Here is a 17,385-nt window from a genome sequence, read left to right on the forward strand (position 1 = left end):
AGACCCAGGGAGAAGGCGGCGTCTATAAGCCCGGAGGAGGGGCCTGGAGCAGCCGCCCTCAAGGCCTCGGGAGGAACTCAGACGCCTGGCTTCCAGAACCGCAAGAGAACAAACACATTTCTGCTGATGGAGCCACTCCACCTGTGGCACCTCATCAGGGCGTCCCCGGAAATGAGTGCAGAGGTCAAAAACTGCCCGCACGGACACCCCTTCAGAGACCCTGAGCTCCTTCCGGTAACCAGCAGTGTGCAAGCCCACACACCTCCCTCATTTCTTGATTCGGGTCTTTTCATTCATAAAATGAAGACCAGATGAACCCGTTGGCTTTTTTTGGCTCCAAAAAGTCAACCATGTGGGGCCAGAACCCCAGACATAAAGCATAAGCCCAGACTGACAGATTCTGAAGTAAAATCAGAGAGGATATGTTCTTTAAAAAAAATTTTTTTTTTTAGTGTTCATTGCTTTTTCCTCCCCTCTCTTGTATCTTTCATTCCTTCCGACCCCCTCCCCCCCCCCAACTATCCATCCTGGGTCAAACCCCTGCACCTGCACTTACTAGCTGTGTGGCCTTGTGCAACTTCCTTAACCTCTCTGTGCCTGAGCCGCTTCCTCAGCAGAATGGGGTTAATGCTAACACGGACCTCCGCGGGCATGTAGCAAGGGCTCAGTATGCATTAGTGATCATCATTGCTGTGATTAATGTTACTATTTCTACCAGAATGATCCCCAAACATACCTGCCATGCGGGACTGGAAAATTCCACACGATGATAGTGGAGGATCATTTTCAAAGTCTTTGATTCCACTGCTCCTTCTGGGCAGACTGCAAGGGAAATTCAGGTCTGGCCGGTAGTATTTCCCTGAAGCATAAATAATCACCAGGCGTTCAGGTCCACCGACTTAGTGCAGGTTTGAAGCCCCCAAGATCACGACCCACATCGGAAGAAAGGTTATCATTCAAATTGTTGTCATCTGTGTTTTTTCTTTTTTCTAAAAATTTTTTAATGTTTATTTATCTTTGAGAGATAGAGACAGAGACAGAGTACAAGTGGGGGAGAGGTAGACAGAGGGACACAGAATCCAAAGTAGGCTCCAGGCTCTGAGCTGTCAGCACAGAGCCTGATGTGGGGCTTGAACCCATGAACTGTGAGATCATGACCTGAGCTGAAGTCGGACGCTTAACTGACTGAGCCACCCAGACGCCCCAGTGTTTATATATTTTTGAGAGAGACAGAGCTCGAGTGGGGGAGAGGGGGGCACAGAGAGAGGGAGACACAGAATCCGAAGCAGGCTCCAGGCTCTGAGCTGTCAGCACAGAGCCCGATGCGGGGCTCGAACTCACGAGCCGTGAGATCATGACCTCAGCTGAATTCAGACGCTTCACCGACTGAGCCACCCAGGCTCCCCTCATCTGTGTTTTTTCTTAAAGGTGCTCTGCGATGTGGAGTCAACCGTGACACATCTCTTCAAATGCACAGGACACAGATGTCAACCCCAGAAACCTCGAGACCCTCTGTGTCCCCTGAGGTCTCCTCAAGAAGATTCACTCATACAATCTTCTTAAGAAAGGAATGTCTCCATTACTGACTGAGCTTAACTTGATAGACATCTCAAGTTGGCATTAATTACGGAAGGGAAATTCTACCCATCCCTGCAGCAGACAGTGTGTTACATTGTCCCCGGGGACAGAGTACACATGGCCAGAATGCTCCTTCAGTCGATTGCTGGAAATCAGGTGGATCCGTGGGGTCTCCCCTCAACCCTCCAACCAGAGGCTGCAAAATGCTTACCCTGACTTTGACCTTGAGCTCTATGATCTGACAATCCCAGGTGCAAATCCTGGGACCACCAGTTACTAGTTGTATGATTAGAGTCAACTGACTTACTCTCCCTCATTAGTGAAAGGGAGAAATGATAGAGCTGTTACAACGAATCAATGTGGTAATGCCCGGATCCCAACGCCTGGCTCAGGGGAGGTGGTCGATAAGTGGTAAGCTCAACCTCATATTGAATTATTGATTACCCCTACAGAGGACACTATGCCACACCAAGCCCTCACATCCCCCCAAGCAACCCCAAACCTTCCGGCTGCTGGTAGTTTCTAGCAGCCCAGCCTCCTTTCCTGAGACCTGCTGCACATCCTGGGGTAGACCCTGTCACTAACCCTGCCCGAGCACACCAGCCCAGCCCTCCACATGGCCTCCTAGCCCTTCACAAACGCAAAGAGGCAGCTTGCTACTTTGAATGCCTTGCTTTCATGCATGACTTTCCTGGAAGCTCCCTCCTTGGCATTTCCATTGGCAGAGACTTTGTTTGAAGAAAGGCTTTCATTAAATGCCAAAACATATCTTGTGTTTTCTGGGGAAAGTCGTATTTGTTTTCTTCCCAGAGAAGGTCCCTTGATGGTATTGTTAACCTGTTCCACGTAGGTCTTTTGTCCTCGTTGACGCTTTATCTGTGAGAAGCAGAGAGCGGAGCTCAGAAGAGGATAAAGATTGGAGCAAAGTTAGGGTCTGATGGTGTAGAGCCTCACAGATGGAGGGGGGTCAACTGGCTAGCACCACTGAGAAATGAAGGGCCATATGAGGGCCAGAAGTGAGCAGAAACGAGGAGGAAATCTGGGGTCCGAGGAGTGTCTGGCAGCACCCCCTGAATACCCCATTGTAATTGATTAAACAATGTAATACGCAAAGTTTGGACAAATTAGACTGTCAGTATTGACGTTATCAAGGCCTGCTCGGCCTGTGGAAAGACCCACCAGGAGCCTCCTTCCAGCTGGGACTATCCGGTGTCTTTCCCCTGTAGATGACTCAGTCTTTTGTCAATATTCTTCCTCTTTTTTTTAAAAAAAAATTTTTTTTTCAACGTTTATTTATTTTTGGGACAGAGAGAGACAGAGCATGAACGGGGGAGGGGCAGAGAGAGAGGGAGACACAGAATCGGAAACAGGTTCCAGGCTCTGAGCCATCAGCCCAGAGCCCGATGCGGGACTCGAACTCATGGACCGCGAGATCGTGACCTGGCTGAAGTCGGACGCTTCACCGACTGTGCCACCCAGGCGCCCCAATATTCTTCCTCTTTCCACGATGTCCAATGAACGTCTTTGGCGCTGGTTGTTTTGTGTCGGTTCTCACACCGCCACGGCCACACGCACACTGACGTGGTGTGCCATTTCAATCTGTGGTTTCAATAATTGTTGTATTATAGGGAAGTTTCTTCTCATTGCACGTCTGAATGTCAATTTGTCCTCACAGCCACGTGTCATCCTGTTGTCTCTTTCCTGAGCCTTTGCGTCTGTGATGGATCTTGTTTTATAGAGACAAACATAGCATCACTTCTGTAGGGTCTTGTAGATATGTTTGGCCATGATGTAATCCGTTCAGAATTTTCCTGGTGCATGCTGGTCATCTGCCAGTGGTTTCCCCTACTCATTTCCCCCTTTTCTTATCCTGCTGGGCTCCCAGAGGAATTCCAAAAGAGCTTAGCTAGACCAGTTACTGTGAATAGATTTTATCACTCTGTTCATTCAGTATCTTCAGTTGTACAATTATTTGTGGCTTAGATGTTGTGGCATGCTGGGCTTTCCGTTCAGGGATGTGCATTGGTATAGATGCGTATTGTTGTGGGTGGGCTGTATTTATAAGCACTGTCCTTCGTTCCTGGTTTCCAGTGGGGTGAACTTGGGATAAGCAAGACACACGTTCAAAATATGTCCATCGGTTGAGTTGCACAGCTAAACATTGCAGGGAAGTGACCACAGCAGCGAAGATTATCTCAGAGAGATACAGCAATGAGACTGAGATAGGGTTGTGCCAGCAGCTGAGGGTTCAGAGACCGCAGGTCACAGTGACACAGTGTCAACTCAATGCTGCACTCGCTAACCAACTTGCCGCGTGTGCGTCCAGAATAAAGACGACTGTCCATGGGTCACACCAGCTGATTGCTTACTGTTGATAGCCATTCCCCCATCTTCCACAAGGCATTTGAGGTAAGATACTTACAGACAGTGTGCACGTGTAGAATATCTCTGGAGAAAGATATAGCACGTACCCCTCCCACATATACTATCACCCTGAAGAACGGTGCCACAGGGGACCCGGCTCAGGAAACGGAGAAGTGATGTCATTTGTTAGATCTATATACTTTCTGGGGCTAGATCCTGCCAGGATGTTACCTACCATCAGGAGTGGAACACTGCTGCAGCCACGACTTCCCGAAGATTTGATCCACTCTCTCCCCGTGGCGCACCACCAACACACTCTTCCTCGCTATTGTGGCCTGAGATGGTGGAGGAAAGACATGGGCAATTTAACACCCCCATTCTTAGACTTACTCAATGGGCACCTCCCCTCGTCATCCCACAGGTAGCCTAGAAACAGAGTCTCGTCTTCCTTTCTCAGGGACTGTAGCCCATTTCACCAAAGTCATTGCAATGAAAGAAGGTTGGGAATTGAAGGTGGGAATCTCTTTAATTTCTGGCCACTTTCTGTTTCCTGGGCATTATGACATTATAAAGGGAAAGAAAACCCACAGGAATAACCTATGCCATACATCGCACATCAACTTGTCTACCTTTCTGTTTCTTCTAGGTCCTTACCCCATGTCCCTCCAGACTGCTCTCATGGAACACCACAGGCTGGGGGCTATTAGCTACAGATCCTTATTTCCTATAGTTCTGAAGGCTGGAAATCTGAGATCAGGGTGCCTGGTGATCTTCTGGGCTGACTTCTTGCTGGGTCCTCACATGGGGGAAGGGGCAAGGGATCTCTGTGGGGTCTCTTGTATTGTAAGGGTTAAATTGTAGTGTAGGGCTAACCTGTAGCCTTAACAAATAACAGCTTTGTTTTAACACTATAGGTTAAAAGATAACAGCCTTATCCTATCAATCAAGGGAAAGATTAGTGTTTTATTGGATGGGGACAAGGGCCTGTTTGAACTGTTTCCACCTGGGAACTATTCTTTTGTTCTGTTCCCAGGTGATAATAAGATGATGTGGTGGGCTATAAAAACTCTGTACCCCGGCTGTTCAAGACCGCACTCTGGTCAAGAGTGTCGGTCCCGATCAATTGGTTTGCCTTGCCTCTCACTGCAATAAACTTTGTTGTGACTGTCACTGGTGCCTGTAGCATTCTGTTTCAGGAGTCATGTGGATGCAACAGCATAAGGGCACTAATCCCATCATGAAGGCCCCACCTCCCCTCACCTAATCGAGTCCCAGAGGCCCCACCTCCTAATGCTAGCACATTGGCAGTTAGGACGCAAACATTCAGACAAGAGTATCGCTCCATAGTGACTTCTTAGGACATTATCTCTATCTATACATATATATTATCATATAATAGATACTGTGTATTTTCTCTGCATGTAGATACTGCTGTCAGCATCCCTGGGGCCTAGCATACTGGGAGCATGCATGTCAGAGACTAGGACACAAGCTTCAATTCACAGATTCCCCACCTAGGGACCTTGGATCTCATTGGGACCAAGGGAAAAACATAGAAAGATGAGTCGTAGAAGAAGATGAGAGGCAGAGGTGGCAAGTCCTACCACGGCAGGAGGGCTGGGGGGACTTCAGGTAGGACATGGAACTTGGTCATGCCTGGGGCCAAGGTCACCGGGGATGGTGGGCCAAGGTCACTGGGGATGAATGGGCCAAAGTCACCAGGATGGACTGGCCAAGCTCACCAGGGATGGTCAGAATGAGAAGGGCACTGGGCAGGCAGCTGTAGCTGGTGGTCAGCTTGTCTTTGCCCAGTTCCTTTTCCACAGATGGACCCTTTCCTCCTGCTTCCCATCTTTGGCCTCATAGCAGTTTGAGGCTGGGCTTAGAGGTGAGAAGGAAGGAGCTGATATTGTGTGTTTTTCCTGCAGAGTGGAGTAAGGAAGGGAGGCGGCGAGACATGGCCCTCCTCAGCATGGAGCCCCATCACCAATCCCCAGGCCTGCTCTGATTTCTCCCAAATCCTAGAATGGAAAACGCAGATGCCTTGGACACCCAGCACCCTGGAGAGACAATGACACATCTGTACCCCAGGCAATGCTACTGGCCGTTCCCTTTCAGATTTGATTCTTCAAATAGAGTGGAGCCTGGAGGGTCTGCACCAACTGCCTCCTTTCTCAGCACTTCTCTGAGTTTGTCGGCAGGGTCAAGTGGCACCATGTGTTGGGACGTGCTGAGAAGGAGGTGGCGGGCAAACACCACGTGCCTCATGGTGTTCTTGGGGCCAGTACCACGGACAGCTCCTGCCAGACCCTCGTCCCTCGTGAAGTCCACAGCCACGCACAGTCTCCAGCGGCTTAACCCGCTGGCCATTCCTGGCCAGTCTGTCTGCCTTCTGATGTGTGCATGAAATGTGTTGCTTGTGAGCCCGTGGAACATTCCAAGTCTCCATGCACAGGTTCTCAGGGCCTCGGGACCCATGCTCCAAAGTGGACATATGGTCAAAGTAAAGCCAATATTATGATGGTCTCTTAATACAGGGCGCAGACGTTTGGTTCTGGAGGCAAACACCCACCTTCTCGGGTAGAGCACCAAAGGGAAGTTGGTCTTGTCTTCCACTTGTGAAGTATGGTTGATGCCTATTTCCACCAGGATGCCTTTCCCCAGGAGGATGAACATTAAAATGTCTCATCCCTGCCCCCTGTCTGCAGGCAGATTGCAGGACACACAGGGCTCCCAGCCTTAGTCTGCTTACTGAGTCTCCAAGTACTGTTGATCGCTTTGGGCTGGGGTTTTGAGTTTGGAGCATCTTCTTCCCTGGGTTTTTTAATTTGGAGCATTTGAAATTTGAAATGCAGAGCTTTGCAACAGGCGTATCAAGAAAAAGTGCAGGGTCCACGGGGAGTGGAATGACCTTGCTTTGGGGGTCCAGGGGATACCAGGGCCGTGTCGCCTCTTTAGACACGAGGTCCCCGGGTGGAGGTTAAGTGTTGCTGCTGTAACAACACATCACCGCCTGGAGGCTGAGAGCAAAAGACATGTGTTCCTTCAGAGTCTGGAAGCTAGAATTCCGAAGTCACCGTATCAGCAGAGCCGTGCTCCCTCTGAGGCTCTAGGGGGTGATCCTTCCTGGCTTTCTCAGCTCCGGGGCCCCAGCAATCCCTGGATTTGGCTGAGACACTTCAGTCTCTGTCCCGATACTCAACACAGCCTCCTCCTCTGTGTATCTGCGTGCTCTTTTCTTCCCTGTGGGTCAGATCCCCTGTTTCTCCCCCTCCTAGTGGCTGCTGCGATTAGATTTAGGCCCCCCCAGGACACTCCCCATCAAGACCCTTAGCTCAGCCCCATACGCAAAGACGCTTCCTCCTTATAAGAGACCATTTGTAGGTTCCAGGGATTAGCTCCCCATATCTTTGGGGCCATTCTTCAGCCTACTGACGTCCATTCACCAAAGCTGATGCCACTGTATTCTCTCCTTACCATGTGGAGGGGGGACCTCAGACCAGGTGAGGAGCATTCGGCTTGCAGGGAGACGTCTGTCAGGCTTTCGCCCATTTAGAGCCGCGGCAAGTTCAGACACAGGCCAATCTGTGGGCCGACCCTCCCGTTCCAGTTTCTCCCGCCTTCCATCTGGAAAGGGGGGCATGGCCTCAGGGAGCCCCACCCCAGTCCATGCCCTCCCCCCTGCAGCCCACCAAGGGGGCCAAGTCCCGCCTCCACTGTGCCTTCCGGAGTCTGGGCAGTCTGGGTAAAGGAGCCCCAGTTTTGTCTGTTTCTGGCTCCCAGCCAGCGGCCGCTCTGCCCAGGGCCGTTCTGGAACTGGAGATCCATCTACAGGGGACGATCTGTGGCCTCCCCAGTGCCCAGTGTCCTGTGCTCAGCTCTCGTCTGGACCAAGCCCACCTCAGCCTGGAGGCAGCCTCTGAGGGGCTGGTGGCTTCTTGGGGAAGGAGGGCGAGTTTGGATTTAGGGTGATTCGATCAAGAGTCCCGATGAGGGTCTTCATTTGGTCGTTCGGTGATTCATCCAACGAGACTTACAAACCAGGCCCCGAGCCAGGTGCTGAGGACACAGGGACGAGCCAGACAGCACAGGCCTGCTCTCTGCGCAGGAACAGACTCTCAGCACTGAGGGCCTGGCCTGCGGCGGGCACCTTGTTTCCCGTAATCCTCCAAAACACCCAAGTTCAGGGGCGCTTACGTGCCTGAGTGGCCCCCGCAAGCTTCCTCCCGTCCGTAAGCCTCAGTCTTCCCATCTGTAACATGAGGGCTGACATATCCCATGCTGGCTGGAGGTGGCCGGGATGAAGTCCTCGCGCAGTGTGGGGGCACAGGAGGCGGGGCGTGGAGGGACCACTTTGGAGACTCCTCAGGTCAGAGAGGCACCCCCACCGAAGCGGGAAGTGGTCAAGGGCTGGTTGCACGTGCTGGCCTGCCCCCTGGGGCTTCCTGGGAAAGGAACCAGAGGGCCAGCCTGCCCACCGCCCTGACGGCGTCGGGGACACCATGTCACTTGTGTGCTTTGGAGGAGGGGCTGCCTGCCCCGAGGAGGTCCTGCGGGCAGCCTTCACCCATGCACGTACGCCTTGCGGGTGGCAGGGCCTCCGTGCCCTTGCTGTGCCCCAACGCCTGGCCCTGCGGCCTCTGGCCCTCATGATTACCGAGCACCAGCATCCTCTCTCCCAGTGCAGACTTGAAACCTCAGAACCTCCAACTTTTGGGGCTCTGGGGGAGGTGGCTGCTTCAGGGCCACACAACTTGCTGATGAGATCATTGGTATTAGAGTCCGGGATTCTGGGTAGGGCTGTGTCCCTGCGTTTTCCCTGCCTTATGTCCTGGCATCATTACTGACAGAACGACAGACACGTGCTTTGTGTTCTTGCAATGCCCAGCAGGCTGCCGTGAGGGGCTCGCAGGCCGGCTCACAGCTATGGGGCGTCCATCCCTCTGCCCCCCCGGGTCTGTAGCCATACCCGAGGGCCTGAGTCTCCCAGGCAGTTGACATAAAGTGTGATTTCCCTTCGTTCACCTTGTAAAGCAGGGAATTCTGTCACCTGTAAAGCCTGGATGCTGCTAACGTCCCTCGGCGTCTGTGGAGGGTGCGGTTCTCCGTTTCGCCTGCTGCTGGCTTCCCCGTCCTTTCTGGAGACCAGGTCCATGGCCAGGCTGAAGGTGTACGTCCTGTGGAGGAAGAAACGAGGGTGCTCTTGTCATGAAGGCATTGGGAAGTGACCTGCCTGCATCTGGTCACGCATGTGTGTGGGAATGCTCACGACAAGATGGGCAGGTAAGGTCATTGTCGAGGACACAACACAATGGCGTGTTCAAGGAGCTCAGTGCTCAGCGCATAACAAATCCCGAGTAAATCCTGGTTGTCCGTCATGACTGTCGCCACCGGTTATGGGCTGAGCCGCGTCTCCTTGACATTTGGAGTCCTGACCCCCAGTACCTCAGAGCATGACTTTATTGGAAACGGGGTCTTTTCCAATAGGTAATTACAGTAAAGAGGTAATTACGGTAAAATGTGGTCAGCAGTGTGGCCCGATTCTACATTATAAGAAGAGACCAGGAGGTACAGAGAAACACACGGATACTGGCACAGAGGAAAGACCATGAAGAAGCACCGGGAAGGTGGCCGTCTACACACCAAAGAGAGGGGCCTCTGGAGGAACCAGGCCTGCCGACACCCTGATCCTGGACTTGCAGCCTGTGACCCTGACAGAATAGATGCGGGTGGTTTCCACCCCCGGGTCTGTTGTGCGGTAGGGTGGTCCAGGCAACCCAGTACCACATCCTCATAGATTCACCTTCTGAAATAGCCAACAGTGGGAAGATAGGTGTGGTTGGGATATAAGAATGAATAAGCAGTGAAGAGACACATTAAGATCTAGAGAAACACGGAGGAAAGGGGTGGGACGCAGGGAAGAAATCGCTACTTGTCCGACCAACCAAGAGAGATGCTGTGAGGTGGGCACGCCTCCAGGTGGCCTGGGAAGGACGGAGGGGGAAAAGTTACAGCTAAATAGAGTGGGGTGAGCTCCTCAACATGAGAGGGGCCATGCAGGTGCCCCAAGTGAGTGTGTCTGGAAGGAACAGGGAGAGTGGCCAGAGGAGGACAGAGAAGGTCATCTACCTGCTCCACGAGCAAGAAACTGGCCAAGTTCCCTATGGGAAATTCATTTTATCAAAGGAGAAATCGTGTTTATAAATTCTATGTTGAAATAATCTACAGTCGGGGCACCTGGGTGGCTTAGTCAGTTGAGCCTCTGACTTGATTTCGGCTCAGGTCACGATCTCATGGTTTGTGAGCTCAAGACCTGTGTCGGGCTCTGTGCTGACAGTGTGGAGTCTGCATGGGATTCTGTCTCTCTCTTTCTCTCTTTGCCCCTCCTGTGTGCATGTTCTCTCTCTCTCTCAAAATAAAAGTAACAAACTTAAAAAAAATAAATATAAAAATAATCTATAGTCAACAACCAAATAATCCAACTAAAAATGGGCAGAAGACACGAACAGACATGTCTCCAAAGAAGACGTTCAGGCGGCCAACAGACACATGAAAAGATGCTCATCATCACTCATCATCAGGCAAATGCAAATCAAAACCACAGTGGGCTATCACCTCATACCTGTCAGACTGGCTAAAATTAACAACCCAAGAAACAGCAGGTGTTGGCGAGGATGTGGAGAAAGGGGAGCCCTCGTGCACCGTTGGTGGGAATGCAAACTGGTGCAGCCGCTCTGGAAAACAGTACGGAAGTTCTTCGGAAAGTTAAAAATAGAATTACCCATCGATCCAGTAATTGTGTTACTGGGTATTTACCCCCCAAACACAAAACACGAATTCAAAGGGATATGTGCACCCCTATGTTTATAGCAGCATTATCTACAGTAGCCAAATTACGGAGAGAGCCCAAGTGTCCACCAGCTGATGAATGGATAAAGAAGATGTGGTATATAGATACAATGGAGTATTACTCAGCCATCAAAAAGAATGAAATCTTGCCATTTGCAACAGCGTGGATGGAGCTGGAGGGTATTATGCTGAGTGAAATCAATCAGTCAGAGAAAGCCAAATATCGTATGACCTCACTCATGTGGAATTTGGGAAAGGAAACAAATGAGCAAAGGGGGAAAAAAGAGAGAGAGAGAGACAAATCAAGAAACAGACTCAACTGCAGAGAGCAAACTGATGGTCACTAGAGGGGAGGTGGGTGGGGGATGGGTTAATAGATGATGGGGATCAAAGAGTATACTTATGATGAAATTAATTAATTAATTTAGTTAAAAAAACCTACAATCTGAGTGGAGAAGAGGAGCAGTAGCTAGAAAGGGAAACAAGAAAAAAGGGCTTGTGCTTGAGTTTGTTTTTAAGGATAGCGGCGTGTTTGTTTGCTGGCGGGAATGACGCGGGGGGAGAGTCTTGGGAAGGGCAGATGCTGGAGCGGAGCCCTCGGAGGGCGTGGGATGCCTGGGGGCACGGGGTGTGGGGCGCCGTGGGCCCCTGGGCAGGAGTTCCAAAAGCCCGGTGTGGTCTGATGGGAGAGAAGGGCACGTGGGCCCAGGCTGCAGGTGGGCGGGTGGCCTGGTGGCCAGAGCTGGTGGCCTCTCTTCTGACTGTTCACCTGTCACTGTGGCCAAGAGTGAAGAATACGGTAGGTGACCTCTTGGGGAAACGAAAACGTCAGAAACGAATCACCCAGAGGGCGGACACCCAGGTCGCAGCCGGTGTGGTCACGGAGGGAGAGAAGGGGAGGTGATGTGCTCACGGGGACGACCGATCAGGGCTCATCGTCCTCATTCCTGTGCTCCAAAGAGCATTGCTCTCCTCCTGACCTTCCGACTGTAGTGTACTTCATTGTTCTTAACACCCCAAACCCTTAAATTCTAAGCCTTTAACAGTCAGTGTTAAAGACCGATCTGCTAGGTCTCTGATTAAGACTCCTTCTGGGGGCGCCTGGGTGGCTCCGTCAGTTAAGCGTCAGACTGATCTCACTGTTCGTGAGTTCGAGCCCTGCATTGGGCTCTGTGCTGCCAGCTCGGAGCCTGGAGCCTGCTTCGGATTCTGGGTCTCCCTCTCTCTCTGCCCCTCGCCTGCTTGTGCTCTCTCAAAAATAAACACACAAAAAAGACTCCTTCCACTACTTGTATGCTTTCAAAGCTCCCCTCAGTGTAGAAATCAGAAATACATTCATTTAAAGTGCATTCTACCTGACATGATTTTCTGCTTCCGTTCAATTCTCATCTTTGTCGGGAATGGAGTTCTGTGTATGAGGTGAGGTCACATAAAATACTGTTCGTTTTATGCCCGTTTCTTCCTCTGCTTCTGATGTGTCGAGCAGGTTGTAAACTTCCTGACGGGCCAGGTTCCCCGCTCTGGTATCTGTTTTGTGCCACTGATCTGTTTTTCTCTTTCCCTCAATCCAGGACTATATCGTCGGTTTATAATAGGTTTTTAACATCCTAGAGTAACTATCTCTTCTCATTATTTTTATTTTTCAAAGTTTTCTCAGCTCTTCTCCCATACATTCTTCCAGATAAACTTTTCAACCATTCGGTAGAGTTCCAGCAAATGATTCCGTTGGGATCTTTTCCTGCAATTTCATTAAACCTGGAAGTGAATCCGAGAGGAATCGATACATTCACGATTCTTCTTCCTCAGTCATGAACGTGGTGTGTTTGTACTTCCTCGGCCCGTGTGTGAATGTCTGTATTTCTCCCATACAGACGTCATGTCCCCGATTCGCCCGCAGTCACCGCTAGCCCCCACAAGTTCATGCTGAGACCTGACCAGGGTCAGATTCTGGGGCTCCCCGGGAGCATGCCCCCTGCACCCCAGGCTCTGGCCACCGGCCCCCCACACACACCGCCTCGTGCCCTGGACCATTCGTGCCTGCGTGGCGTTTTGATTTGGTGAGTGCACTTCTCAAAATGTCTGCAAGTTGTACCTTCTGTTTTCGGGTTGTTGCCCTGCCTTGTGCTGGAAACTCCCACTGGCGGGATCCAGGTCACATGGATTTCTTCTGCTCATGTATTGTCACAGTGTCGGTGGCCAGCTCCTGAGAGGTGCGGGCTTTCGTTGGCCATAAGTGGACCAAGAACACTGGAATCCACGTCCAGACCGCTGACATTCTTCCCTCCTCCCGTAGCAGAGGCCCCATTCGCAGTCTCCTACTGACAAAGGAAACGTCGTGGTTTCCTCTTCCGGGGCGGGGGTGGGGGGGGAGGGAATGGCACATCCTGCTAGTGTTCCTCTACCTCACAGACAGCGAAGCCTCCTTATCTATAAATAACATCTGTGAAGTCTACAGTCAGAGAGAAAACCAAATTGTTTTTTGCCTGTCTGTCAAACGCAAGTTTTTTTTCAGAGTAGCCTTCACACCCAGGGCAGAGCCCAACGTGGGACTTGAACTCACGACCCTGAGTTCAAGACTTGAGCTGAGGTCAAGAGTCAGACGCTTAACCGACTGAGCCACCCGGGCCCCCCAACAAAGGAAATATAATCAAGATTACAACGAGAGGAGAAAGGAAATAACTGAACATTTAAATAGTTCGGATTTTCTCTTGAACTTAAGAGAACTACTTAATGGCCAACTTACACCATGAAAATAGATGGGTTTAAATTCACCGTGGCTTTTAAAAAGGGCGTAACTGCAGTCTGTGGGGTTGTGTGGACCACATCCTCATAGTAGATTCCTGGGACAGCTATAACAAGGCGCCACAGACCAGGTGGCTGCAACCACAGACATTTACTGTCTCAGGGCTGGAGTTCAAGGTCCAAGATCCAGGTGTGGGCGGGGCTGGCTCTTCCTGAGGCCTTTGTCTCGGAGGTGTGGATGCTGTCCTCACCGTGTCCTCATACAGTCGTTCCTCTGCATGTGTCTGTGTCTTCATCCCCTCTTCTCACAGGGACACTGGTCAGATTGGGTCAGGACAACCTTAGGGACCTCATTCTACCCTAATCACCTCTGTGAAGATCCCGTCTCTATAGTCACGTTCTGGGGTGCTGGGGGCCAGGACTTCAACATAGAAATTTGGGGCAGACGATTCAGCCCATGACAGTGCCTTTATTACATCTGAGATACTTGCCACCGACTCGCTCTGTGGCTTTGGAAATTACTGGACAGGTGTGGCTTTAGTTTTGAAAATCTTCTCACCCTGCCCAGAGGACAAACTGTTCTCTGAGCTCTAACCTTCAAAACCTCTCTGCTGTTTGTTCTAGATTATGCTATATCCATTCTTTTACGTAGAGCATTGAAAACCACTCTGAACCAGGAAGACATTCCCTCATCGTATCATGCTGGTCCCCTCTGATCTCCTTCTTCAAGGCCGTGGACAGATTTTTGGGGGGCGATTTTGTTGCCCAGTGAATCCAAAGACGCCTGGGACCATTTCGAAAAGGCTGGCATTGTATTGATGATGGGTGACTGATGTTTCAATCGCCAAGCAATGAACACACCTAGATGTGCATAGGTAGAACATACCTATGCAACCTCATACCGAGAAGGGTGTCTCCTCTGGCAGGTAGGGGCTGCTCCCGGTGCACGTGCACATCTGTCCTCGGGCACTGTAAGGCCAGTGGTTGCACATGCCAAGTGGGAGTCCTGAAAGCTCCCAGAGGGGATGGGGGTGCTTCCAAAACATGGCCAGTCAGACACCCCATCGCCGAGCCTACTATGACTTATTTTTCTCTCTTTTTGTTTCGATTGTCCTTAGTATTTATTAATTCATAAGGGAAACGTGTCTTTAGGAAGAATAGTCCCAGAAATGTCAGGGGTAAAGTCCAGAATGGTTACGTTGGCCACAGGTGGCTGGAGGATTAATTGTGAAGCAAAAATGTAGGAGCCAAAAACTCATCTTCTACAGAATCTTCGCCATGTAGTTCTAGAAATATCTCAGTTTGCCAACTTCCTGGTGGCAGTGAAGCTCTCACATCCTGAGCAGAGAGTGAAGGACCTGCCTCACCCTTCCTGGAACTGCGACGGTCAGTTAGGGTATAACCAGTATCTCCTGACTTCTTAAACAGTTCATTAGACTGGATGGTGGATGGAGTTGGTTCTCAAGGGAAACAAGTTCTTCCTTAATTGTGTGACATCATCCAGCCTCCCCACCTCCCTGGGCCAGAGTGTCCTCGACTCTCCAGGACAGGAGGCCCTATTGGATTATCTCTGCAGTCCCTTGTGGCACCAATGGCCCATGACTTTGTGGTAGCCCACAGGACCCATGGCCGTGTCTGCCCTCACACGGTGGTGTTTCTCGCAGACAACTGGTCTACCGCATCTTGGTTGGCCGTGACCATTCTGTGGAAGCTGTGTCCCTTTTGCATCAGGTGTGGGAAGGGATCTCACAGCATGCATGCCGGCTGCAACCTAGCCCTGGATTTGTCTGACTTCTCCCCCTTTATTGTCTCTTTGACCCCATGTCCTTATATTCTTTTCTTCAAATTTAAAATGGATGAATTTATATTTTGAATAAGTAATACATATATATATATATATATGGTTCAAATACTTACAAATCATGGATGGTAGAGAGTGAAGTCCCTTCCCCAAGTCCTTTTCTCTTCCCCAGCCCCTTTCCCAACTCCCAGGGGACCACTGTGGGAAGTTTCTAGAGATTCTCTTTTCCGGGCAATGTTTAGGCACAGGCATGCATATAAATCCATATTAAGCACATATATGTACAGACAATGGTTTTTTACTTTACCCTTCCCCACAAATAGCTCTGTAATATACACCGCGTTCTGCAACCTATCTTGGATTTTTCCATATCAGCACGTAAAATACTTTCTTGTGACCTTTTTTAAAGACTGCAAGTATTGTTTTATACGGATATATCCTAATTTATTTCACTAATACATTGTTTCATGATTTAACGGTCTCTTTTAGGGGAAGTTTAGGTCGTGGTGGGAAGCATACACACACCTTTTCCTGGTTAGCCAACCAAACACTAAGCAGGGTGCTGCTGTGCAGAGATTTTGCAGATGCTATTAAAGTCCCGGTTGGCAGACTTTAAATTAATGAAAAGGGAGATTATCCTGGGTGGGGGGGGAGGGGAGCCTGACTTCTTTCATTGGAAGGTCTTTAAAAAAGGCTCAGGGCTTCCTGGAGCTCAGTGATTCCAAATAGCAGCTGTGCCTGCAACCATTCTCCCACCTGCCTGGGGGGCTTCCTCCCCGATTGTCAGAGGCAGACAAGTGCTTCCAGGAGTCATGGCTTCCAACGTTTGTGGTCCCCTCCCTCCCTTCTTGCCTGCCTGTCCTTGCTTAGCTAGCCCCAACAGTCACACACGGCAATTCCTTAAATGTGTGTGTATGTGTGTGGTGTGTAACATGGCCATACATTATAATATAAATAATATGATGTAAATAGAAATTATTACATTATTAATAGATAATTTTTTGTATATTAAATACAAAATGTTCTACATTTTATAAGTGCATTTCTATTGTATGTGTGGATATGTATATAAATTACTGCTTCTCTGGCTAAACCTTAACTGCTCCTCAACTTGGTATTAAGCGTGGGGTGCTGCTGTGACAAATACCTAAAATACGGGAGCAGCTCTGGGACTGAGCCGTGGGTGGAGGTGGGGAGAATTTTGAGACACACGCTAAAAAAATTACTTTGGACAGACTCTTCGTGGTCTTATGGATGCTGGTGAGAGTCACACGTTCCAGGAAACTGGAGGAAGGGGGATCCCTACCATGTAGTGGCAGCAAGTTGAGTGAAGTTGGTCGCGTCGCTAAGAATATTTCCAAGCACCGGTTTCCTTTTGTTGCTCACAGTAACACATGTGAGGAAAGAGATTAATGGAGGGAAGTAAATGGGACAAAAGGAACCGGTACCTAATGACTCTGAGCAACCCCAGCCTCTCCAGACGAGGCTAAAATTGCTAAAATGAAGAGATTCTCCAGCTGAACGCGAAGAAGCCACCAGGAGCCCCAAGGCTTCTGGGAGATGCGTTCTGCCAACACCACGTGAGCTTGGGGGAGGACCCTGGGCTTCAGGTAAATCCCCAGCTCCGGCCGAAACCTGAATGTGGCCTCGAGAGACCCCGAGCTAAGCCGTGCCCGGATGCCTGCTGCAGGAAAAGTATGAGGTAATAAACGTGTGCTGCTTTAGCTGGGGAGTTCACGGTCATCTGCTACAGAGCAGTAGAAAACTGGTAATGGACCTTCGGACTTGACAATTGACACGCTGAGCCGAAGGCTAGGTAAAGCCAAGCTCAGGCTCTCTGATATAATCTGTCGGGTCCATAATACGGAAGTTTTTACAGTCGTTTTGGGATTACGATCTCAGAAGCCACATAGAGCAATTCATGCTTTCTGAGCATTATTTGCAGAAAACCATGGATTGGCCAAGATATTTACCGTATACCTGCAGGGATAATGTCACCAGCATGGAGAAGGCAATTTTCTTTCCAGTGATGGAATGGTCTACAAGCACGC

At 50.2% G+C, this 17,385-nt stretch overlaps 1 protein-coding gene across 5 annotated transcripts in view; it reads right to left on the reverse strand.

Moving 5' to 3' along the window:
- Positions 1–17,385, reverse strand: part of UBASH3A (ubiquitin associated and SH3 domain containing A) — a 40,788-nt gene that overhangs the window by 10,887 nt on the left and 12,516 nt on the right. For all 5 annotated transcript variants that reach the window (XM_047847055.1, XM_047847052.1, XM_047847051.1 and 2 more), the window contains exons 7-9: positions 8,993–9,119; positions 4,178–4,277; positions 737–859 (exon numbers count right to left, since the gene is read on the reverse strand). In XM_047847055.1, coding sequence (XP_047703011.1) covers positions 737–859; positions 4,178–4,277; positions 8,993–9,119 — 350 coding nt within the window. The remainder of the gene's footprint in view (positions 1–736; positions 860–4,177; positions 4,278–8,992; positions 9,120–17,385) is intronic.

This window comes from Prionailurus viverrinus, unplaced genomic scaffold (genome assembly GCF_022837055.1).
Source record: "Prionailurus viverrinus isolate Anna unplaced genomic scaffold, UM_Priviv_1.0 scaffold_42, whole genome shotgun sequence".
In the NCBI taxonomy this organism is placed as follows: domain Eukaryota; kingdom Metazoa; phylum Chordata; class Mammalia; order Carnivora; family Felidae; genus Prionailurus; species Prionailurus viverrinus.